Raw genomic sequence first — 12,816 nt, 5'->3', positions numbered from 1 at the left:
GGACATTTTTCCATTTTTTGTACAGATAGAGTGGGAGGAAGAGAGAGGAAGAGAGAGAGAGAGGGAAACATCGATGTGAAAGGGACACATCGAGTGGCTGCCACCCGCACGACCAACCAGGACCAGGGACAAACTGCAACCGAGGTACGTGCCCTTAGCGGGAACCGAACCTGGGTCTCTCCGGACCGCAGGCCGATGCTCTAACCACTAAGCCAAACCGGCCAGGGCAAAACATATTTTTTTAAAGTTATTTAAGAATACTACCACCAACAAAAGTGCAGGTAGATCATCCATATATAGGTTTTACTTTGTAACATGCATTCTACCTTCATTGACTCATAGTTTTTACAACAACCCTATAAGGTAGGTACAAATAAGAAAACTGAAGCACAGGAAGCATGTGTAACTTGCCTGAGGCCAAGCATCTAGAAAGTAAGTAGTCATAGCAGGTCATGAACCCAGACATTTGATCCTAGAGTCTGTACTCTAAGCTACAACACTACATTGCCTCCTCATGCATAATACTGTCTAAGCATTGCTGCTTCTGGTTTCCTTTTAAGATCTTAACCTCTCCACCTCTCAGGAGAACAGGCTGCTCCCTTGTTTGGATCTCATCTGTATGCACTTAGGGCATGTTATTGCATTTACACTCTATTGCTTTGCTTCATAAGGACTATGTCTTTGTATCTTATCCTTGTATCTCCGTTGTTTTGGCACATACTTAATCACAACAGATGGATAAATGAATGCATAAATTACCACATTTTAAAGGTGGAGGGAGCCTTAGAGGTCACCTCATTTAACCTCCTTATTTTGTAGATGAAGAGCCTGATGTTAAGTGAACATGATGGTAATACTGGATTCTAATGTGGATAATTTACCAAAGTTGAGTTTTAGTACTCGTCTTTGGTGGTTGGTAACCCAGTTAATTTGCTTCAAAGTTCAATCAGAAGAACTGGTTTTATGGTTAATAGAGAGTATGCTAGGTAGTGTTGGCAGAGTCCGGTTAGAGTATAGCATTTAACATGTTCTGTTAATACTGTCTGATTGTTTATAAGCCATATCTGTTGTCATGAAACAGATGACTAGTATCATTCGTTTTTGTAGGTCCTCTGAGTAATGTCAGATGCAGTGGGGCTTTTTTTTTTTTTTTTTTTTAAGAATCTGATTGGGAAGTTGTAAAGGATTTTAATATACGCAACCTTTGAAACCAGTTGGTAAATTTTGAATCTGGAAAATGGATATATGGGGGTTAATGATAATATTCTGTACTTTTTTTTTTGTATATTTAAAACTTTTTAATGATGAAAAATAGGGGGATATAGGGAAAGATTGGGAATAGAGTATAAGATATAAAATGAATGAGGAAAACATGAGAATAAAAAAGTAAATAGAAATAAAGCCTAGAAGTTCTAATCTCTACTTTGGCTATATGAGATTGAAATTTTTATGTGTAAATATAGGTATTTATACAATACACTGTATCTTTTACAGTTTCTTCCTGAACTTATTTTGCTATGAGCAAGTAATTTATGTTTTTTTACTGACTTCATGTAGATAAAATATTTTTCTGATAATTGGCTTTGGATGACTTTATATGTATGTGTAGCTGAAGATCAGTGATAGGAAACTTATACCTTTTATGTTTTTAGCTTCCTAGGAGAAAGAGCCCTAAATTACCTCAGGTTTATTTTTATATAACAGAATAACATAGATAGGATTAGTCACTACTGTATATTGCATTTGTTTTGTAATTATTGTTTTATTACTTCAGAAGTTTAGATTCTTTTACAAGATTCCAGACAGAAGTTAATATGATAGTGGGTAGGGGCTAATAGGTAAGTGTTAGTTATTAGTAACATCTGACTGCTGTTAAATGTGGGCACATGGGTATTTTTTTATAAGCAAATAATTTAATAAAATAGCCTTGTGTAGAGGACACTTGATAACAAAGTATTTAACACTTTTCAGTTCTTAAAAATATAATTGTTAGGAAGTGGACATAATATATGATTTTTTTACCCTGGACGGTTTGGCTTAGAGTTTAGAGCGTCAGCCTGCGGACTGGGTTTCATTCTGGTCAAAGGCATCTACCTTGGTTGCGGTTTGATCCCTGGCCCTGGTCGGGGTTGTGTGGGAGGCAGCCGATTGATGTGTCTCTCTCACATCTATGTTTCTCTCTCTCTCCCTCTCCCTCCTTCCCTTCCACTCCATATCAAGAACTCAATGGAAAAATAACCTTGGGTGAGGATTAAAAAACAAACAAACAAAAAAGTTATGCTTTTTTTTTTTAATCTGTGTTAAGATTTTGATTTAAAATGTATAGAGTTAATTATATTAATACTCTTTCTTATTTCAAGGGTTCTGATGACTGTCTTGTGAAAATCTGGGCAACAGATGATGGCAGGTTATTAGCTACTTTAAGAGGACATGCTGCTGAAATATCAGACATGGCTGTAAACTATGAGAATACCATGATAGCAGCTGGAAGTTGTGATAAAATGATCCGAGTCTGGTGTCTTCGAACATGTGCACCTTTGGCTGTTCTTCAGGGCCACAGTGCATCAATAACGTCACTACAGGTAGTTGTTTTAATTCTTCTAATATCCTTTTTTATTATAATTTAAAGTAAATTTTAAGAAGTTATTTTTATAATTCATTGTATAAAGCCTACTAATACAAAGGAATATTTCTGCTTTCTTTATAAATTCATGGCTTTAAATAACTTGGTAGTCATGACCTTTATCAATAATGGGCATTGTCTGTTATTATTGCTATTTGTGTGGTAAAAAATGGGTTTATTATTTGGACTATGTCACTCTTGTAAAGTTACTTTTTTTTCTTTGATTGTTTTTCAGTTCTCACCTTTGTGCAGTGGCTCAAAGAGATACCTGTCTTCTACTGGGGCAGATGGCACTATTTGTTTTTGGCTGTGGGATGCTGGAACTCTTAAAATAAAGTCAGTTGCTCTTTTATTTCACAGATGCAACATTAAAAGCATAAATGTGTTTAGTGGTTGAAATTGCAAAGTTATAAAGTAGTTGACAATAGAAATACATTTACTTTTTCTCCTTGAGTTAATAACAGAAAATCATTTGGGCTCTCAATGACCTCTTTTATTCTCATGCTTTCTTTTTCAGAGAAAGTTTTCTCTTGTTAACATGTCTGTTTTTCTCTTATTTTTTAAATTTATTTTTATGGATTTTAGAGAGAGGAAGGGTGCAGGAAAAAGGGATAGAACCTGATGAGAAAGAAACATTGGTCATCTGCCTCCTGCTCACCCCCCTACTGGGGATCAAGCCTGCCACCTGGCCATGTGCCCTGACCAGGAATCAAATCAGTGACCTCCTGGTGCATGGGATGACACCCAACCAACTGAGCCACTCGGCTGGGTTCTTTTTTCTCTTATCTTTATCCTAGCCCTAGCTCTTTTTTTCAGACTATACTTGTCTTATCACTCCTTGTTTCTATATGCTACACAGTTTATCTGAATAGCTCCTTCTGGTGCTGAGAACATTATTGTATAATTCATAGGCTCTTCTTTAGAACAATTATAATTATTTGTTACCACATCTATAAACTTTAGATTTTATTGTGTATCTAAGGAAACGTGGTAAAATAGAATCATTACATTTTCAGTAGGTAGATACACCCTCTCTTTTGGAGGTTTTTGCATTTGTGCTTTCAAATATTACCTTGGTTTATCAAAACAAGTTGTTTGGACAATATTATTTTTCAATGAAGGACAATGAGGCAAAGAAAAGTTAAATGACTTTCCCATGGGTAAAACAGTTTTTAAAAATGGCAAGGCCAGGACTAGCACACTTCCTTGCCCCTTGATCCTTCACTGTCTAAGCCATGCCATCGCTCAAGTGGATGTAGTGGGGATAGGAAGTGCTCTCTTTATTCCATAGATAGTCTGTGAATGGGGAGGTAGTACATCCAGTGTTTCCAGTGTTGAAATGGCCATCTCTGCTCTCAGGATAGAAAGTCATTCAGATTAGAAAGTTTATCTCAGTGATTATCTCTTTTGTTCATAAAATATCAAAGCAAATTAGTTATTTAATAAAATAATTTGTGCACATTGTTCTTTTCAAACAGAAGTGTTTAAGTAAACTTCATGTGTATGGACATTCCTTTAGAGTGCCTCTTATAACAAACAGGGCATTAGGGGACCATGGCAGCTTGCGTAATGTAATAAAACAAACTACTTTATTTAAAAAAAAGGATTGTGATCAAAGACATGGTTCTTTGGAGAAAGCAAATTGATTTCACTGTAGTTGCATTATTTAGAGTATTAAAGGATTTTGTAGACATTTAAATGAAAGTTGAAATAGTTTACTGATATATATGGACAGTAACAACAGTTATTTGTTGTTTTCCATGGTATTTTTATTTACCTTCCTTTGGATCTGATTGGGATACCTTTGTCTTTTTCTGTCTTGTTTTTATAGAGAAGAAAAAGTGATTAGTGATCTTAAAATTAGTATAGGAATAAAAATGGTATTACAAAGTTAAACTCTTAACTTTGTGCTTCTTCAGAATTACATTGCTAAGTATAATTATACTTATCTGTATACTTGAATGTGTTATTCCACATGAATGTGTTATTTTTCCCTAGAACGTTTATATAGAGTTACCCATAAACCCATTACCTTAATTTTTTTAATAAAAATTTTGTTTCAAAATTTAGATGTAAGTAGGGAAATACATGTAATTTTCTATTGTTTCTTTTAAAACAGTTTATCATCACCCTGGCCGGTTTGGCTCAGTGGTTAGGGCATCAGCCTACAGATCGATGAGTCGAGAGTTTGATTCTGGTCAAGGGCACGTACCTTGGGTATGATTCGTCCCTGGCCATGGTTAGGGTCATGCAGGAGGCAACCAGCCGATGTGTCTCTCTCACATCAATGTTTCCCTCCCTCCCTTACTCTCTCCCTCCCTCCCTTCCACTTTATCTGAACAAAAATGGGAAAATATGCTCTGTTGAGGATTAAAAAAAATAAAAGTTTATCATAGCCATTTATAATAATTTCAATAGTCACATTATAGTATATTCCACAGAATTGTTATTAACGATTTTTTTTATTTTTAGACATTCAAGTTTTTCTAATTGTTTATAAATAGTATTCTACTTGTTATGACAATTTTTCCTTAAACACTTTTAACTTAGAGTCAGGCATAAAAATAAGAGTAATTTTTCCATAGATATAGGGACACTTAACTGTCTTTTCTGTATTACATATAGTTAATAACTGCCAGAATATTTGGAAGGACTTAAATGGTCATATTTCTATCATAGGCTTTAATTACTAATCAAAGGCAAAAATTGTATTGAGCTGTAATGCTTTTTTGTTAATCCTCACCTGAGGATATTTTTTCATTGATTTTTAGGGAGGGGGAGAGAGAGAGAGAAAAAAAAACATTGATTGGTTGCCTCCCGCACGACCCTGTTCGGGTCTGGGGAAATCAAACCTTCAACCCAGGTGCATGCCCTTCACTGGGATTGAACCCAAAACCCTTTGGTCTGTGGGCCGATGCTCTAAATGCTGAGCCACACCAGCCAGGTCTGTAATGCTTTTTTGTACAAGTGACTTCAGCAAACCCTCTCTGCATTAATTGAAAGACTCTGTTCTGAAAAACCAAATCTCTTGATAAATTCACTTTTCTATAGGGTTTATATATATGGTAACAACTCCCTCTAGGAAAGATGCTGCTTCTTAGGTGAGTAATCTGAGTGGTTGGGAGACTCAGAAGCTGGCTAAAGAGATCTCTGGGTAGGAGAAAGCTGTCCAGGCATATGTAAATTAGATGTCAGGCATATGTACATTAGATGTAAAGAGAGAATTGGAATCTTGAAATATGCAGATAATAATGATGATGTCCAATTATTATTAAGTGCTTAGTCTGCCAAGCTAGTCCCAAGCACTTTACATTTGTTATATCATTAATCTTTATGGCAACTCTATGAAGAAAGGTATGTTACTATCTTGAAGACAGAGGTAGGGAGAAAACTGAGGCGGATACTGGAAGTGTAGTGTCAGAATCCGCTCTTAACCACTGTGCCAAACTAAATGGCAGTTATTCATTGATGGAGTGTCTACAACTGATTGACCCAATTAAAAATATTAATACTAGTATTTATGTTGGGCCAGCACTAAGCACTTAACATGGATTATACTCATTTAATTGTCTCAGCAACTCTGAGATATCTTCTCTTTTTTTACCCCCCATTTTACATTGAGGAGTCCGAGGGACACAAATGTTAACTTGCCTAAGATCACACACCTGAATAAGTGGCAGAGCTAGGAATTGAACTCAGTCTTGAGTCTAAGGCCTTGTCTTAAATAGTTCTTCAAGTATACACTTAAAAATAAATTATTTGTACCTGTTTATCTGTTTTTTTCTCTTTAAAAATATTTAAGTCCATTTAAAATGGTGTTCTATATGATTATTTTCATATTCTGAATATGAGTTCTAATTAAATGGTTGTTTGTCATTAATATGAATGATTGTGCCAAAAATTTTTTTAAATGTAAAACTATGATCCATAAGATATTAAGGAAAGTTAGCACATTATTTGCCTTTATAATTTCAGATTAATTTACTTAAGTTACAATTACTTTAAGTTTATTCTGATAAATATAGGTTTAAAGGGTGTTTTAATAACTTTCAGTTTACCTAAATTGTATTTATTATACTCAACTAATCAGAGCCTGTAGATATTAAAAATTGTTTAAAATGTCAATTTAAAAAAAAAATTTAACAAAGACTTTGTGCTGTGTTCTATATCGGTAACAAAGAGTTCTAATAACAGACATTAGTATCAATAGTATTAATATGAGATTTATAATCTAATGCAGTTGCACAATTAATGCAAATTTAGTTGTGTGTGACCTATTTTCTATAGATCATTATTTTGAATGAACATTTTAGTTGACAATGAGTCAAATAATCTGAAGATTTTTTTCTAGGATAAATGTAAGATTCTTAAATTTTGGAGTTTTATAAGATATGTTTTGTCACATTAGAAGATAAACAAGGGGAGATGTTTAATCAACGTGTAACATCGAAAAACTAGTTATTGATGGTATACATATGTCACAGAGGCAACACCTACTTTGTTTGTATGTCCATGTTTACAAATGACTTCTTTATGTATTTGTACATTGGTGTTCTATCAAAAACTGAGAAACTGTTAAATTTGATTGGGAGTGGATATAACTAAAACCTACATGTCTAGGTGTGACATGGCTTTGGGATTGTTTTATGTGTAGATTGTTGTGTAATCAGGAGCTTCTACAAAATCTGATTGTGATAACAATGATTTCAAACTTGTTTTTAAGGAAGGGAGCCATCTGTTGCTTCTTACTGAATTTTGTCCTTCTGTGATTATTTTTTGAAACAGCAGATTTCTGGTGTTGCTATTCCCTTTGGGATATTTTTAATTGTTTATTTTTTGTATTGTAGTCCAAGACCTGCAAAATTTACAGAGCGCCCTAGGCCTGGAGTTCAAATGATCTGTTCTTCTTTTAGTGCTGGTAAGATGTTTTTCTCCCTTGTTTTCCACATAAGTTATACATTAGAATCTTTCCTGGATATTATACCAAGGTATGGCAAAAGTAGGTTTACGGTTTGTGTGGAAACTAATACAATAATTAATAAATAATAATACAAGAATAAACTGTTTCATTTACCCACGCTGTAAACCTACTTTTACCTCAACCTGTATTTTCAAAGGTAGTTATCTGCTTGAAGTAAGCTCTGCCTTGGAAAGTTCTCTGCACTGAGTAATTTGTGTGCAAAATGGTAGATAATGTGACTGACTCATGAGCAAAAGCTTTTAATGTACACTGTATGTAAAGACACAGAAACCTTTGTTTTAGAGTTGAGAAAGGTGATAGAGATGTTGATTAAACGCCAACATTTTCATGGATTAGAGAAAATAAATTTGTTAAGCCACAGGACATGAAATTTGTGGCATTCTGAGACAAAGACACCATCAGGGTCCCTGACTTCACTTACAGTACTTTCATGGACTGAATGTTTTTGTCCCCCTAATCCCATGCTGGCACTCTTATCTTAGACTTCTCAGCCTCCAGAACTCTGAAATATAGATGTCTATTGTTTTGTTTTGAAAGAAAGAGGAAATAAGCCAGCTTATAGTGCAACACAATTTTGGAAAATATTTACTATTGTAATATAAATTATATTCTTAAACATATGCCAAGGGATGAAAATTAATTTAGAAATATTTTACGAGTGTATTTTATATACTCTCATAACTAATATTTTTCTTTAAGAAGATTATGCTATAGTAGGAGAGAATAAATAGTTTCAAAATTTACTCTGTTAAGGAATAAATCTTTGAGTAGTTATCTTGCTGTAAGAAAAATACTTTAAATCTGCTTTATATTTTCACGGAATGTGGAAATATCCCATAGCTAAGTAAAATATATTAGATTGAAATTTGTACAACTTTATTAATATGGTTTTTATTTGCTCTTTAGGAATTAGCTGTACAACAATGCTGCCATTCAAATTAAGCTTTGAGTTTATGCACCAACATTTTGAATGGATATTAGAGTCTTTTTAAACAAATTATGATCTTCAGATTTGAACTAAATTGATGAGAAAAAGAAATTAAACAAGAATAGATTTAATACTTATGTTCCTGGTACCAGTTATTTCCACATTTATTTCCAGTTCTACTTTATCTTTTCATTTCATAATTGTGGATAGCATTACTACCTGAGATAAGGGATTGCACACTGATGACTTGAATGTATTTTTGCCATGTATTTTATCAATATCCAAATATTTTTAATTTCTGACTTCTCAGTTTCTACTGTTACTTCCATGAAGACAGTTTTCCTCTAGTAATAAAACAATTGTGGGCACTATACATGTGTTCAAAGTACTCTAAATGTATTTATATATAGCACTGTTTTCAACACTGGGAGAGGAGTGATTCCAAGGAGAGAGTAAATTGAATCTATAAATAACTGTAGTGGAAAGTAGAATGTATGTGCTATATGACAAAGTCTTAAAGAGTTCAGAGGAGAACAGAACTTTGAAAGACATCTTACTGAAGGAGTTGGACCCTAAAAGTTTAATAGAATTTTAACAGATGGGCAGTGGGGCAAGAAAGGGATTTGGGGAGTTAAAAAGCATGTTTTCTAGTGAGGATGACTGTTAATTGAACATAAGAGTATGTAATCATTTAGTGAAATTATTTGTAGTGGAAGGCTTTTCTTCCGAGTCAAAACTATGTTAGCAAACTTCTTGATTAAATTCAGATTAAAGTATTAATCATTTAGTATATATTGTGATAATGTTTGCATTGCAGTATTTAATTTTGAAATTGTGTTTTACTCATAAATGTTTGCTGTTATTCTTCAGGTGGAATGTTCTTGGCCACAGGAAGCACAGACCATATTATTAGGGTTTATTTTTTTGGTTCAGGTCAGCCAGAGAAAATATCAGAATTGGAGTTTCATACTGTAAGTATTGGTGAAACGAATTAGATGAGTACAGTTTAAATGAGTCTAACAGTTTATTTTCAGGATCCTCTTTTTTGTTTATCTGTTTATATATAGGACAAAGTTGACAGTATCCAGTTTTCCAACACTAGTAACAGGTAAAATAATTATTTTTGTTAAATTTAATTCCAATTTTAGATTGTGAAATAAAGACAATTTTTGTAGTCATATTTTAATTAGAATTGTATATGAATTAACCACCTAAAATGAAGATCTTGAAAAGTGTATATAGCATTCACATGCAAACATTCTTTGTTTTACTTGTAATGTTAGTTTAGTTGGCCATTTTTAGTAATAGGGACTTTTATTCACCCTACATATTTCCTGTACATATCAAAGTAAAAGTAAACTTTTATTAGAGATTGGAAATGTATCACACTTAATATTTGGGGCAGAACTATTTTTCCCATGTTCTGGTTTTAAAATGAAACAAAAGTATTTCTAAGAACCTTTAGTAGAACAAGTCAAGGTCATTAATATTGAGAGAAAAGTCAGTAATTTTCTATTGGAAAATATCAATTATATTTCTGAGGTGCTAAATAGTGTGTAAGTAAAGATGAGTGCTGTCTTTTTGAGTATTTTTAAAAACATAACTCTGGGAAAGTTTATTTTGGGTAATGGATGTGTGATTTTTATTTTGGCAATGGGCTCCTTTTAATGCAGGTTTGTAAGTGGGAGTCGTGATGGGACAGCCCGTATTTGGCAATTTAAACGAAGAGAATGGAAGAGCATTTTATTGGATATGACTACTCGTCCAACAGGGTAACTAATCAAATTTTAAATAATACATAATACATAAATCGATCATTTAAAGTCTACTATATAGCAGGTTGGTGTGACTGTCAGCCTATAGAAGTATATATCATCTGTTAAAATTAAGATTTCTTTATGACTAGAGGTGCTACTGGAGATGAAAGGCTTTAATTTTTATAAAATGATTTATGCAGTATCTGAGATGCTTTATTAGACCTGCTGATTTTTTTTCAGTTTTGTTAAGGCAATGGTAGTGCTATAAGAATAGTTTTAAGTTTTCACTAGTTTTTTAAAAGCAGAGCATATTATAATGTTACATATGTTACAGAGGGATGATGTGGTCTATCCAATGATTTCCTCTAGCCGAAAGAAATTATATTACACCTTGTAACTGTTATTTTGGTTTTAATATTTTATCATTTGTTTTTATTTGTATTTATGTATAGTAGTCTTGGATGAGAGCACAGCCAGTTAGTTAGCAGGGCATGACAGTAACATTAAAAGATAGAGAGAAGCCTGACACAGAGTTCCTGGGTCCAGTTAGAGTTAAAGCAGTGATATTTACTCAGTCATTTTGAGTGCTAGAATCCTAGGTTTGCTGACTTAATGCAGTGATTTTTGCCATCATCCTATGTTTATTCAACCTATTTATTTATTTATTTATTTATTATCCTCACTAGAGGACATTTTTCCATTTTTTGTTCAGAAAGAGAGAAACATCGATGTGAAAGGGACACATTGAGTGGTTGCCAACCGCATGACCCAGCCAGGGCCGGGGACAAACTGCAACCGAGGCACGTGCCCATAGTGGGAACTGAACCCGGGTCTCTCTGGACCTCAGGCCGATGCTCTAACCACTGAGAAAAACTGTCTAGGGTGATTCAAATTATTCTTTTAAAAAATGTTTGTTTTTTTAATTTATTTTAGAGAGATGAGAGGAGAGAGAGAGATAGAAACATTGATGAGAGAGAACATAATTGGCCGCCTCCTACATGCCCCCCACTGGGGATTGGGCCCACAACCTGGGCATGTGCCCTGATCAGGAATCAAACCGGTGACCTCTTGGTCCATGGGTCGATGCTCAACTGGTGAACCACACCAGCCGGCAATTCAAACTGTTCTTAACTGCTAAGTGATCGTTATGTTAATGAATATAAATTATATAAAAATACATTTAGGTTTTTGTCATACTGGTATTTTAATTAATAGTGTCAGTATAAACAAATACTGCCTCTATCACTTTTCAGTCAAAACCTTCAAGGAATAGAAGATAAAATCACAAAGATGAAAGTAACTATGGTGGCATGGGATCGACATGACAATACAGTTATAACTGCAGTTAATAACATGACTCTGAAAGTTTGGAATTCTTACACCGGTCAACTAATTCATGTCCTGATGGTGAGAAAATGGGTTAATTTTTATTTGGTATAATTAAAACTGATTTTAGAATGGAATACTTTTATTAAGGAATAAAGTCTTATGTTAACTAAAATCTCTAACTTGCTAGATGGATAACACATCTTTGCCAGAGATTTGAAATACTTTTAAAATTTAGTTTAATTGATTTGGCTTAGAAATATAGATCTTTGCAGCTTTTTAGTGTGTAGGGCCACATCAATAGTATTTTCAGGCTTCACCAAATTATAGCAAAACCCTTGAGTGAGATTTGCTCAGCTTCATTATTATATGTAGATAAATATGAAGAGTTTGTCACTTTACTAATTCTTAAAACTCAGAACTTCGAGCCCTGGCCAGTTTGGCTCAGCAGTTGAGTGTGGGCCTGTGGACCAGAGAGTCCCGGGTTCGGTTCCCGCTAGGGGCACGTGCCGCAAAAAAAATCTCAGAACTTTGAAATGTTTCCATGTTGGTGTTTGATTGGATTTCCTTTTTTAATGATTATAATTCTTTGCTATTTCAAAAATGTTTTAGGGTCATGAAGATGAGGTATTTGTTCTTGAACCACACCCATTTGATCCAAGAGTTCTCTTTTCTGCTGGTCATGATGGAAACGTGATAGTATGGGATCTGGCAAGAGGAGTCAAAATTCGATCTTATTTCAATATGGTAATTATCAGTCTCTTTACAGCTATTAAAAATTTGGGGACTTCTTGATTCAGGTACTCTGCACATCACAAAGGAAATCCATTTAAGAATATATTCAGACATTATTTTGATTTTAAGTTTAAAATGTTTCTTATTCCACAGTTTTATTTAGATGATACATTTAAAGGAAAATTAATTGTGCATGTTATAATACATGAATATTGTGAGAAGTAAGCTAGATTTTAAAATAGTTTTAACAGTGAAACTTTGAGAAACTCGCAAGTATGAAGATACAGTATAGTTGAGATAAAAGTTTGGAAAACTATGGGAAGAAATTATAAATAAATGTATTGTGTTATTTTACTTTATCAGTAGTCCTTTAGTACAGCAGAATTTAATTAAAATACACACATTTTAAAATTAAAGCCAAAATGTCAGGCATTCTTTTCTTTTATCAAATTATAGTATGTTAGAT

The 12,816-nt window shown here is 33.7% G+C and overlaps 1 protein-coding gene across 7 annotated transcripts in view; it reads left to right on the top strand.

Moving 5' to 3' along the window:
* Positions 1-12,816, top strand: part of LOC118621189 (pleckstrin homology domain interacting protein) — a 145,533-nt gene that overhangs the window by 56,509 nt on the left and 76,208 nt on the right. For 6 of the 7 annotated variants that reach the window (XR_004957647.1, XM_036248522.1, XM_036248524.1 and 3 more), the window contains exons 8-15: positions 2,361-2,582; positions 2,859-2,959; positions 7,471-7,541; positions 9,403-9,503; positions 9,600-9,640; positions 10,206-10,304; positions 11,543-11,696; positions 12,228-12,362. Coding sequence is in view for 6 of the 7 variants with exons in the window: in XM_036248522.1 (XP_036104415.1) it covers positions 2,361-2,582; positions 2,859-2,959; positions 7,471-7,541; positions 9,403-9,503; positions 9,600-9,640; positions 10,206-10,304; positions 11,543-11,696; positions 12,228-12,362 (924 nt within the window). In the remaining variant the exon portion in view is untranslated. Of the gene's footprint in view, positions 1-2,360; positions 2,583-2,858; positions 2,960-5,695; positions 5,725-7,470; positions 7,542-9,402; positions 9,504-9,599; positions 9,641-10,205; positions 10,305-11,542; positions 11,697-12,227; positions 12,363-12,816 lie in introns of those variants that run through there. The other variant, XM_036248525.1, reaches the window with a different exon arrangement.

This window comes from Molossus molossus, unplaced genomic scaffold (assembly GCF_014108415.1).
Source record: "Molossus molossus isolate mMolMol1 unplaced genomic scaffold, mMolMol1.p scaffold_m16_p_8, whole genome shotgun sequence".
NCBI classification, from domain to species: Eukaryota; Metazoa; Chordata; class Mammalia; order Chiroptera; family Molossidae; genus Molossus; species Molossus molossus.
The sequence above is the reverse complement of the archived record's forward strand: the minus strand, read 5'-3'. Positions and strand labels throughout refer to the sequence as shown.